This window comes from Chiloscyllium plagiosum, unplaced genomic scaffold, assembly GCF_037043375.1.
Source record: "Chiloscyllium plagiosum isolate Xiang-an unplaced genomic scaffold, Cpla_swu_hap1 HiC_scaffold_4, whole genome shotgun sequence".
Classification (NCBI taxonomy): Eukaryota; Metazoa; Chordata; class Chondrichthyes; order Orectolobiformes; family Hemiscylliidae; genus Chiloscyllium; species Chiloscyllium plagiosum.
This window is the reverse complement of record NW_028270142.1, coordinates 61,243,805-61,256,162: the sequence shown is the minus strand read 5'-3', so window position 1 is coordinate 61,256,162 and position 12,358 is coordinate 61,243,805. Positions and strand designations below refer to the sequence as shown.

Below are 12,358 nucleotides of genomic sequence, written 5' to 3'. Positions count from 1 at the left end.
TTGGCTAGAAACAATGCTGACAAAAGAATAAAAACATTTTCTATTTTGCTAGGTTGAATGCCTTGTGTGTTTACTTTCTCTGCTGTAAAATTGAAAGCATCTGCTTTCCATCTCCCCCTTCAGAGAAGAGATCCATAATCTTTGTGGAGTTTCATAATCATCAATAGGAACACACCAAGCAGACAAGGGTTAAGGTTTCTCATGATTTCATTTGACTTGCAACAATACTACTGTCATGGTACCAGTAAACATGCACACAAATGCACTTTCTATATTTCAATTTTAAAATCCTACAAAGCTCTCAAAGGCAATATGGATAGCTTTTTGCTTCAAAAATAAGCCACATTCCTTCATAGCATTTCCTAATCAATTACTTTATCACACCTTCTTCCAGCTCAATATCAGTAAATCATCCAATGGGAAATTCAGTCTTCCACTACTCCCTGGTCTATTTTAGAGAAAGATCAGGTTTAAAGTTTCAAAGTTGTGTGGATAATGGCAATGAAAATGCAAGTGTTCCAGATCAGAAAATTCAATATTTTATTTATAAATCAGGTATAGAATGCACAAAGCATATATTTCCAGTTCCCCAGTGTAAGACAGAGGAGCAATCTTGTCATTCATTCCAAGGTTCCTGTTTTAAATAGGAAAGAAAATCATTATCAAACACTAAGTCTTTTACCTAAAAATGTTGCATCAAGATCATTTTGATATCATTGGTACTCATTTCTTTTTGAAGATTTGTCAAAAAGTAGCAGATATGAACTAAAGTCGAACATTACTAATTTTATATATAACATTAAAAACAGCTGTTTTCTTCAAAAGGAGAAATTGATTGATTATAGGAACTTTGATATCCCTGGAATATATGCAAAATACAATCCTATTGTCAGTCTATGAAGCCACAGTATTTGTCCAATATTTGAAGTAGCAAGCCTTGAAAAACAAACTTTGCTGTGCCTTAGCAAGCTGTAAGCCTCACTGAACAGGCATTTATGATGTGAGCCTTTCACAGAACTACACTTATGAACAAGTTTACTTGCCACACATTTGTATACAAATAACCTGCAGTCAATCCACCCACTTGAAACAGTTGGCTGAAGGAATAGACTAAGCACAGGAGAATAGTTTCCTCTCATACTGAATTCCAGTGAGAAGCAACCTGTTCATTTTCATTTACCTTATTGAACTTTGCATTGTAGGCAAGAATCCTCACCCCATTTACTCCAATTCACCAGAGTTGCTCTGTAGTGCAGGATAACGAAGAGGTTAAACCTCTTCCTTGTAAAACAAGGCACAGTGGTTAGCACTGCTGCCTCACAGCACCAGAGACCCGGGTTCAATTCCCGCCTCAGGTGACTGACTGTGTGGAGTTTGCACGTTCTCCCAGTGTCTGCGTGGGTTTCCTCCGGGTGCTCCGGTTTCCTCCCACAGTCCAAAGATGTGCAAGTCAGGTGAATTGGCCATACTAAATTGCCCGTAGTGTTAGTTAAGGGGTAAATGTAGGGGTATGGGTGGATTGCGCTTCGGCGGGGCGGTGTGGACTTGTTGGGCCGAAGGGTCTGTTTCCACACTAAGTAATCTAATCTAAACCCTCTCATTTCATGCATCAGTCTGGTAAGCCTTCTCAGAACTGCTTCAGATGGAATTACATCCTTCAATAAGGTGACCAATACTGTGCAGTGAACTGCAGACACTAATGCCCCACATAACAAGTTAACTTGCCTACTTTTGTATTCTATTCTTCCGATAATTTAATAAGGTTCAGCATGTAATCAGGACAGTTTATGTACTGAAAAAAAAACATGCATCACGACCACCAGCTCCTTCCTGAAATACTAAGGCTTCTCACTATTCACAGATCTCAAAAAAAGTTCCAAGAGCCAGTTGCAATTGAAACAATTTTCAGTGTTGTAAAGAACTGTTCAGATACAAGTCGATACTTTTATTTAAATGCAATGTAAATGATTACCTTTGAAAGACTCTACTTCTTTGGTTTCACACTTTCAAATATACCAGCATCCCTCATGGCCTCAAAAGCCTTCATTGAATCATACTTCTTATAGAAGTCAGCATATGCTTTCTTCCTGGATTCACCTACTACAAACTGCAATCAATTAACAAATAGGACAAGTTTACATTTTCAGCATATTTATGAAGTTAAGCATGAAACAACGGTTTAAACGCAATGTTTCACAATCAAAAGTTCCAGCTTATTGAAGCAAATGCAGAATTTAATTCAGGTTTGGGTCAATCAGATTGAAAAAAATAAATCACATCATGTACTCTTTCAACAGATTTAAGAAACACCAACTTACATGAAATCACATGATCTAAAATTAAGAAGGGGGGGGAAGAGACAGAGAGAGGGGGGGGGAAGAGACAGGGGGGGGGGGAAAGAGACGGGGAGGGGGGGGGGGAAGAGACGGGGAGGGGGGGGGGGAAGAGACGGGGAGGGGGGGGGGGAAGAGACGGGGAGGGGGGGGGGGAAGAGACGGGGAGGGGGGGGGGGAAGAGACGGGGAGGGGGGGGGGAAGAGACGGGGAGGGGGGGGGGGGGAAGAGACGGGGAGGGGGGGGGGGAAGAGACGGGGGGGGGGGGGAGAAGAGACGGGGGGGGGGGGAGAAGAGACAGGGGGGGGGGGAGAAGAGACAGGGGGGGGGGAGAAGAGACGGGGGGGGGGGGAGAAGAGACAGGGGGGGGGGGAGAAGAGACAGGGGGGGGGGAGAAGAGACAGGGGGGGGGGGAGAAGAGACAGGGGGGGGGGAGAAGAGACAGGGGGGGGGGAGAAGAGACAGGGGGGGGGGAAGAGACAGAGGGGGGGGGAAGAGACAGAGGGGGGGGGAAGAGACAGAGGGGGGGGAAGAGACAGAGGGGGGGGGAAGAGACAGAGGGGGGGGGAAGAGACAGAGGGGGGGGGAAGAGACAGAGGGGGGGGGAAGAGACAGAGGGGGGGGGAAGAGACAGAGGGGGGGGAGAAGAGACAGAGGGGGGGGGAAGAGACAGAGGGGGGGGGAAGAGACAGAGGGGGGGGGAAGAGACAGAGGGGGGGGAAGAGACAGAGGGGGGGGGAAGAGACAGAGGGGGGGGAAGAGACAGAGGGGGGGGGAAGAGACAGAGGGGGGGGGAAGAGACAGAGGGGGGGGGAAGAGACAGAGGGGGGGGGAAGAGACAGAGGGGGGGGGAAGAGACAGAGGGGGGGGGAAGAGACAGAGGGGGGGGGAAGAGACAGAGGGGGGGGGAAGAGACAGAGGGGGGGGGAAGAGACAGAGGGGGGGGGAAGAGACAGAGGGGGGGGGAAGAGACAGAGGGGGGGGGAAGAGACAGAGGGGGGGGGAAGAGACAGAGGGGGGGGGAAGAGACAGAGGGGGGGGGAAGAGACAGAGGGGGGGGGAAGAGACAGAGGGGGGGGGAAGAGACAGAGGGGGGGGGAAGAGACAGAGGGGGGGGGAAGAGACAGAGGGGGGGGGAAGAGACAGAGGGGGGGGGAAGAGACAGAGGGGGGGGGAAGAGACAGAGGGGGGGGGAAGAGACAGAGGGGGGGGGAAGAGACAGAGGGGGGGGGAAGAGACAGAGGGGGGGGGAAGAGACAGAGGGGGGGGGAAGAGACAGAGGGGGGGGAAGAGACAGAGGGGGGGGAAGAGACAGAGGGGGGGGGAAGAGACAGAGGGGGGGGGAAGAGACAGAGGGGGGGGGAAGAGACAGAGGGGGGGGGAAGAGACAGAGGGGGGGGGAAGAGACAGAGGGGGGGGGAAGAGACAGAGGGGGGGGAAGAGACAGAGGGGGGGGGAAGAGACAGAGGGGGGGGAAGAGACAGAGGGGGGGGAAGAGACAGAGGGGGGGGGAAGAGACAGAGGGGGGGGAAGAGACAGAGGGGGGGGAAGAGACAGAGGGGGGGGGAAGAGACAGAGGGGGGGGGAAGAGACAGAGGGGGGGGGAAGAGACAGAGGGGGGGGGAAGAGACAGAGGGGGGGGGAAGAGACAGAGGGGGGGGGAAGAGACAGAGGGGGGGGGAAGAGACAGAGGGGGGGGGAAGAGACAGAGGGGGGGGAAGAGACAGAGGGGGGGGGAAGAGACAGAGGGGGGGGGAAGAGACAGAGGGGGGGGGAAGAGACAGAGGGGGGGGGAAGAGACAGAGGGGGGGGGAAGAGACAGAGGGGGGGGGAAGAGACAGAGGGGGGGGGAAGAGACAGAGGGGGGGGGAAGAGACAGAGGGGGGGGAAGAGACAGAGGGGGGGGGAAGAGACAGAGGGGGGGGGAAGAGACAGAGGGGGGGGAAGAGACAGAGGGGGGGGGAAGAGACAGAGGGGGGGGGAAGAGACAGAGGGGGGGGAAGAGACAGAGGGGGGGGGAAGAGACAGAGGGGGGGGGAAGAGACAGAGGGGGGGGAAGAGACAGAGGGGGGGGAAGAGACAGAGGGGGGGGAAGAGACAGAGGGGGGGGAAGAGACAGAGGGGGGGGGAAGAGACAGAGGGGGGGGGAAGAGACAGAGGGGGGGGGAAGAGACAGAGGGGGGGGAAGAGACAGAGGGGGGGGGAAGAGACAGAGGGGGGGGGAAGAGACAGAGGGGGGGGGAAGAGACAGAGGGGGGGGGAAGAGACAGAGGGGGGGGGAAGAGACAGAGGGGGGGGGAAGAGACAGAGGGGGGGGGAAGAGACAGGGGGGGGGGAAGAGACAGAGGGGGGGGGAAGAGACAGAGGGGGGGGGAAGAGACAGAGGGGGGGGAAGAGACAGAGGGGGGGGGAAGAGACAGAGGGGGGGGGAAGAGACAGAGGGGGGGGAAGAGACAGAGGGGGGGGGAAGAGACAGAGGGGGGGGAAGAGACAGAGGGGGGGGAAGAGACAGAGGGGGGGGAAGAGACAGAGGGGGGGGGAAGAGACAGAGGGGGGGGAGAAGAGACAGAGGGGGGGGGAAGAGACAGAGGGGGGGGGAAGAGACAGAGGGGGGGGGGAAGAGACAGAGGGGGGGGGAAGAGACAGAGGGGGGGGGAAGAGACAGAGGGGGGGGGAAGAGACAGAGGGGGGGGGAAGAGACAGAGGGGGGGGGGAAGAGACAGAGGGGGGGGGGGAAGAGACAGAGGGGGGGGGAAGAGACAGAGAGGGGGGGGGAAGAGACAGAGTGGGGGGGGGAAGAGACAGACTGAGTGCATTCACCTTATCCATGCTTGTCACGATCGTGTGCACACCTATAAGATTCCCCCCTCAGTCTCCAAAACTCTAAAGAAAAAAGTCCTAGCTTGTCCAACCTCTCCCTATCACTCGGTCCTGGCAACATGCTTGTAAGTTTTTTTTTGCATTCTTTCCAGTTTAATAACATTCTTCCCATAACAAGGTGACCAAAACTGAATAATCCAAGTGCAGCCTCACCAACGTCCTGTACAATTGCAACATAACTTCATGTCTATACTCAATGCTCTGACTGATGAAGGCTTCACTGCCCTGTCTACCTTTCAGACAAGCGTGCACCTGAACTCCAAGGTTCCTCTGTTCCATTACACTCCTCACAGCCCTACCATTCACCAAGAAATTCCTATGTTGATTTGACTTTCCAAAACACAACACACTCACTTATATTAAAGTCCATTTGCCACTACTCAGCCCATTTCCCCAGCTGAAGATGATCCTGCTGCAATTTATGATAACCTTCCTCACTGTCCACAATACCACCTATTTTAGCATCACCTGCAAACTTACTAATCATGCCTCGAATCTATAAATTATTATTCACTGTCCTTAATACCAATCCCCAGGAAACACTGCGCTTTTCCAGCAACACATTTTCAGTTTTAATTTTAGTAAGCTACTTTGCTGTACGTTGACAAACATCTTCTGAAGGCCATAAAATCAACTGCACCATCCCTAATCCCATGCTTCTTGATGTCAAAAGAATTTAATCAAGTCAGCCAAATAAGATTTACCTTTAAGATAATGGTACAATACAACTTTGTGGGCAGTCACCCCTTTTTAAAAAAATATAAGGAGCAATCTCCATAGTAATACAGTGTCCAGGATGGGGGAAGATGGAAAAAAGGATTTCTGCAAATTATTATTCATAGTAGTAAGATTACCTTGAAGGTACCAGCTGCTGCAAAAGCTAAAGTAAAAGCCACAGCCAAGTGAAATCGCAGACGTTTGGCCAATAGGCCTCGCATCACAGGCTTGGCAATCACAGCAGAAGACATGGTTTATCTGGTGTGGAAAAACAGGCAGCCATTATGAACGTGTATAAAACAATTCTTTCATTTAAGATTGGATAAAATAGTTTATGAATTTACTAAATCAATTAATACATTATTTGCAGTTACCAAATTCAAAACATTCAAAAAACCCTTACCCACCATATCCCAGGGATCAACTCTCACCCCCTCCCCATACCCCTTTGCCTTCCAGAACAGCCTGACAAAACTAAGGATCAGAGAATTATTGATACCAAAGCTTTGTTAGATTCAGCAATATACCTTGGTCGAACATGTTCCTTTGGTGCATTTGCCGTGGTAACACTTTATCCAACGAGCCAACTGATCAACCCCTGGTGCCTGTTTACCACCTTAAAATTTGCTCATTTTACATGAGGTAGACAAGCAGAAGCTCGCAGAAAATAGCAAGCCAGGCATCATGAGGTGGAGAAGTCAACGTTTCAGGTATAACCCTTCTACCAGAAACACTGACTTCTCCACCTCCTGATGCTGTCTAGCTTGTGTTCTTCCAGCCTCCTGCTTGCCTACCTTGAAACCTAGCATTTGCAGTTTTTTTTGCTCTCATGTAAAATGTTACAGACAAAGTACTACTATTTACTCCTAGTTCCTGCATCATCCACAACCACTTGTCTTTCCATATCATTGGTCCAATACAGTCCATAGCAATTGGATCCTTCTCCATATTCTTAGGTCAATTCAGGATCAGTACTTTTAATTTCTCTTTACTGTCAACAGCTCAGTACGTGCACTACACAATTTCTATAGAATTCCTGTGTAGCAACATTTGTGCACATCTGAAAACAAAACATCCTTTGTGCAGCCAGTTCACCACAAAGTTCCCATTGTTTGCAATATCCCTGGTACTATGTACACAGCTCTCAATCTGGAACCCATTCTCAAGCATCCTCCATCCTCATTCTAACTCTCCATCCCACACCCAACTCCATAACACCTTATCCTTATCCCCAAAGCTCCTCAGCTTTTAACAAGGCCACCACCTGCCCCCAACAAAGCCCAACCACTTGCACCTATTTCACAGATACCCCTTCCCTCCCAATGCTCCCCCCATGAACTCCCTACCTCATAAACCCACTTCCCAAGGGTACACCACAACAAGCCCCATCTTCCTACACCATCTCTCCCTAGAGTCCTCTATTGCTCACGAGCCCACTTCTCCTCAGGATTCCTAAATGCAATCCAAATCCCTTCCCTAGCACCCCCCTTCCTACCCACACCCCTCTAACGCCCAACTTCCCCTTTTCTCATCCTCCGCCCTTGACCACTCCTCCCCCCATAAATATCCTCGACCCTCTCTCCCCCCCACACACACAGAGCCGACCGTTTTTCCCCCCACGATATTAAAACGTGAGTCATTTTCCCTTATCCCACCGCCAGGTGTGGGTGTGGGTGAGCTCAGCTCAGAGTTTGCTCTTCCCCGTTACCCTCCTCTGACCCTGGGAAGCCGCTCCAAGGTGACCGGCCGCGCCTCCCGCACAGGCCGCAGCTCAGGCCTAAGGCGGCTCGTGGGCTACACAGTCGCTGAGCGCTGCCAACCGCCCTCTGGCCAAGGAGCAGTTTCAGGTTCCAGGCCTTAACAAAGCTGAGACACTCACTGCTTCTACTCCCAGTACAAGCTACCCCAGAGGATTCAGGCCACGAGTCAATGCGCAGCCGCCAAAATGCCTGTTCCGGTTGGGCTACTTCCGGTCACATGCCAGCAGACTGTGCCACGTTGCCCCGCCCCTCAGCGAACGTCAATGCTCCGCCTCCAGCGCTTTCCATTGGCCCCTCCCTCAGATAACGTCATTGCCCTGGGAACGGTTTCGGCTCCGCCCTCACGTTGCGTCGAGGCCCAGGTTAAGCTTCATTATTGCTGTGTGCTCATAAAATCCAATAACGTGGGCTCTCTACACGGGAGTCCTCCAACTTTAGAACAAAAAAGAAAAAAAATAAACAGGAGATTCACAAAAAAAAATCCAACAACGTACAGCTTCTTGAACTCCTTCTGGTTTATTCAAGCGTCATGCTGTAAGTTCCTCAGCAAAAATGTCCCCTTAAAAATTTCGTGTAACGGTTGCTGCATTTGTGTTTGAGCTGGCCCTCTGGTGGAGCAATCAGCTGGTGCCTTCTCCCCTGCACGTTCTTCCTTTTTAAGTAATCCAATGAAAGCCTCAAATGAAGCAACCTCCATCACATTCTCAGGCAATCCAACCCAGATCCTAACTACTTGCTGCATGAAAATGTTGCAATTGCTTGTATTGCCAGTTATCCTAAACCTTTGGTCCTTATATCAGTGGCATTTTTGTCCAATACGTTTCAGCAATTGATGATCTTAAACCCCCAAATCTTCAATCTTCCAAAGGAATTATGCACCTGCACCCCTGGGTCTTTTGGTTCCACAATACTCCCCAGGGTTCTACTGTTAATTGTGAAAGTCCTAACCTGGTTTACCTTACGAAAATACAACACCTCACATTTATCTAAATTAAACTCCATTTGCTGTTGGTCAAGGTCCTATTGTAATCTGAGATAATTTTATTTCCACTATACCACCTATTTTGGTGTCATCTGTAACTTGCTAGCCATTCCTCCTATATTCACATCCAATCATTTATATAAATGACAAAACGTAATGGACCCAGCATCGATCCTCGTCGCACACTGTTGGTCAAAAGCCTCTTGTCTGAAAAACACCCTCTGTGTCCTACTTTCGAGATAATTTTGAATCCAATTGGCAGCTTCCCTGCCTCCAATGTGATCTAACCTTATCAACAAGTCTACCATGCAGAACCGTGTCAAACTTTGCTGAAGTCCATATAGATAACAACTCCTCTTATGTAATACAAATTTTTTTTCAAGACATCAGTATTTATTTCCCCAAGGTTTCAAGATTCCATGTCCTTCTCCACAGTAAATACTGACGCGAAATATTCATTTAGTATCTCACCATCTCCTCTGGTTGCACACACAGACAGTCATGTTGATCTTTAAGGGGCCCTATTCTTTCCCTAGATACTTTTTTGCCCTTAATGTACTTATAGAATGTCTTTGGATTTTCGTTAGCTTTATTTGCCAAAGCTATCTAAAGTCCTCTTTGTGCCCTCCTGATTTCCTCTTTAAGTATACTTTTACTGCCCTTATACGCCTTTCCAGATTCACTTGATGCTAGCTGTCAAATCTAAATCCAGGCCTCCTGGTTCAGAGACACTAACACTGCACCTTAAGAGTTCTTATTCTGTTCTACCCTTGTAACTTTGTTGCCTCCTAAGCTTACTCTCATGGGTGAGTTCCAGCTTGCCAGAGGACAGCTGCACCAGCCATGATAAATGTTCACTGAAGAGATCCAGATAGAAATCTTTCTGCTAAATGTTTTGTAACTCCTAAAGTTATCCACCACCTTCAAAAGATCTATCTCCCATCATGTTTCAACTCCATCTTTGTGGCTTCACCAGACTGACACCTCATTTTTAGGTATGCTTGATGCTGCTCCTGGCATGCCCCCCTGCAGTCTTCATTGAACTAGGCATGATCCCTTGGCTTGATGGTAATAATAAAGTGGGGAGTATGCTAGGCCATGTGGTTGTAGATTATGTCAGAGTAGGATTCTGCTGCTGCTGATGGCTCAACTACTACCATCTAGAAGGTCGAGGGCAGCAGATACATGGGAAATACAGATACACGCAGCAGATACACCAATTGAAAGTTCCCCTCCAATTCACCCAGCAACCTACTGTGGAAATATATTGCTGTTTCTTCATTGGGTCAAAATCTTGGAATTCCCTTCCTAATAGCATTGTGGGTCTACCTACAGCACATGAACTGCAGTGGTTGAAGAAGGCAGCTCACCACCAATTTCTTAAAGGCAACTAGGAACAGACAATAAACGCTGGCTCAGCTAGTGACACCCATATCCCATGAATGAATGTAACAAATATTAGTAAAGGAAGCATCATTATCTCAGATCTGTTAGAAAATGAAATTATTAAGCAAAATTATTTTTCAGAAGATGAACAAACGACGAATTACATTGGTCAGTGCACTGAGTGTAGGAACTGGGGGGGGGGGGTCATGCTGCGGTTGTACAGGTCATTGGTTAGGCCATTTTTGGAATACTGCATGCAGTTCTGGTCTTCCTGCTATGGGAAGGATGTTGTGAAACTTGAAAGCATTCAAAAAAAGATTACAAGTATGTTGCCAGGGTTGTAGGATTTGAACTGTAGGGAAAAGCTGAATAGGCTAGGGCTACTTTCCACGAAGTATTGGAGGCTGAGGGGCATCTTATAGAGGTTTATAAAATCATGAGGGACATGGATAGGGTAAACAGACAAGGTCTTTTCCCTGGGGCATGGGAATCCAAAACTAGAGGGCATAAGTTTAAGGTGAGAGGGAAAAGGGACCGAGAGGCAACTTTAACATGCAGAGCGTGGTGCGTGTACGGATTGAGCTGCCAGAGGAAGTGATGGATGCTGATATAATTCTAACATTTAAAAGGCATCGGGATAGGTATAAGAATAGGAAAGGTTTAGAGGGATATGGGCCAAATGCTGGCAAATGGGATTAGATTAATTTAGAATATCTGGTCAGCATGGATAAGTTGGACCAAAGGGTCTGTTTCCATGCTGTACAGCTCTATGATTCTATGTTCTAAGTATCCTTACATTTAAAAATCAGCATTTGCTCACATATTCATTAGAAAATCCAGTAAGTGACAGAAGACACTGTGGAGTGATCAGTTGCACTAAGCATGGCATCCCTGTCTATTTTAAAAACTCTTCCCCATCACCTTGCGACACCAGTGGTATAACAGTGCTGAAAAGCTCAGTATTTCCAAAGCATGGGTGAGGAAAAGCATATGGTTGTATGGTTTAAAAATAATAAATCCACTTAATGCATCCAATTCCAGTAACAGAGGTGGTGAAGAGTGGCAAGAAGTTGACATCCTGTCTCACCGTTATGTTTGCAACCTCAAGTTTCCAACCTACCAAATCCACTCCACAACTGGTTGTATGGGGCGATGGAAAGTTTTGTTAAAGAACCTCTGATCTAAATGCAACCAGTTTCTCAACATAGTGTACAGTATTACTGTTAATTCACTCATTTTTTGTGCTAAAGAAAACACCTTATTAAATAATTCAAATGAAGTAACCTTGAGTTATCAACAGATATACAACAGCAGCTTATAGTTCTGAAAAGTTATTCAAAACTCAGGAAACCCTGATAACTGTTTCAGAGGTATTTAAAGAACTGCAGTTGTTTAATCTCTATAATCATAACAGACAGCCTGATCCTTAATCAATCTCATCAATGATAAGAAAGATACGCAGGAAATAAATACCATATACACTTGTGCAGAAGTCGAATACTTTAGACTATTTTTTTAAGGTTAAATTTATGGGGTCAACAATTACATAGATACTACTTTTGTAGGGCTGAAGTTAATACTATTCAGTTCCTATACTCAATGCACTGACCAATAAAGGCAAACATACCAAATGCCTTCTTCACTATCCTGTCTACCTGCGACTCCACTTTCAAGGAACTGTCAACCTGCAATCCAAGGTCTCTTTGTTCAGCACCCTCCCCAGGACCTTACCCTAAGTGCATAAGTCCTGCCCTGATTGGCCTTTTGAAAATGCAGCATCTCAAATTTATCTAAATTAAACTCCATCTGCCACTCCTCAGCCCATTGGCCCATCTTAGAGTCATAGAGATGTACAGCATGGAAACAGACCCTTCGGTCCAACTTGTCCATGCCGACCAGATATCCCAACCCAAAATAGTTCCACCTGCCAGCACCCGGCCCATATCACTCCAAACCCTTCCTATTCATATACCCATCCAAATGCCTTTTAAATGTTGCAATTGTACCAGCCTCCACCACTTCCTCTGGCAGCCCATTCCATACACGCACCACCCTTTGTGTGAAAAGGTTGCCCCATATGTCTCTTTTATATCTTTCCCCTCTCACCCTAAACCTATGCCCTCTAGTTCTGGACTCCCCCATTCCAGGGAACATACTTTGTCTATTTATCCTATCCATGCCCCTCATGATTTTATAAACCTCTATAAGGTCACTTCTCAGCCTCCAATGCTCCAGGGAAAACAGCCCCAGCCTGTTCAACCTCAGCCTATAACTCAATTCCTCCAACCTTGGTGACATCC

At 47.9% G+C, this 12,358-nt stretch overlaps 1 protein-coding gene across 2 annotated transcripts; it reads right to left on the bottom strand.

Annotated features, from left to right (window-relative positions):
• Nucleotides 1-526: 526 nt before the first annotated feature.
• Nucleotides 527-7,951, bottom strand: LOC122549144 (cytochrome c oxidase subunit 6C-1-like). Of its 2 annotated transcripts, none has more exons than XM_043688482.2 (4): nt 7,810-7,951; nt 6,068-6,188; nt 1,973-2,107; nt 527-634 (listed from the first exon to the last, which is right to left on the bottom strand). In XM_043688482.2, the coding sequence occupies exons 2-3, from the start codon at nt 6,179-6,181 to the stop codon at nt 1,985-1,987; spliced, it is 237 nt and encodes a 78-aa protein (XP_043544417.1). In that variant the 5' UTR covers nt 6,182-6,188; nt 7,810-7,951; the 3' UTR covers nt 527-634; nt 1,973-1,984. The 2 variants fall into 2 exon arrangements, with proteins under 2 accessions (XP_043544417.1, XP_087842413.1); XM_087986287.1 differs by lacking the exon at nt 7,810-7,951 and adding an exon at nt 6,458-6,612.
• Between the last annotated feature and the right edge of the window lie 4,407 nt (nt 7,952-12,358).

Coding starts and splice junctions, on each gene's coding strand:
- LOC122549144 (XM_043688482.2), bottom strand. CDS start 6,181: ATGTCTTCTGCTGTGATTGCCAAGCCTGTGATGCGAGGCCTATTGGCC. Junction 2,108..6,067: donor CAGCAGCTGGTACCTTCAAG/GTAATCTTACTA, acceptor AATTGATTGCAG/TTTGTAGTAGGTGAATCCAG.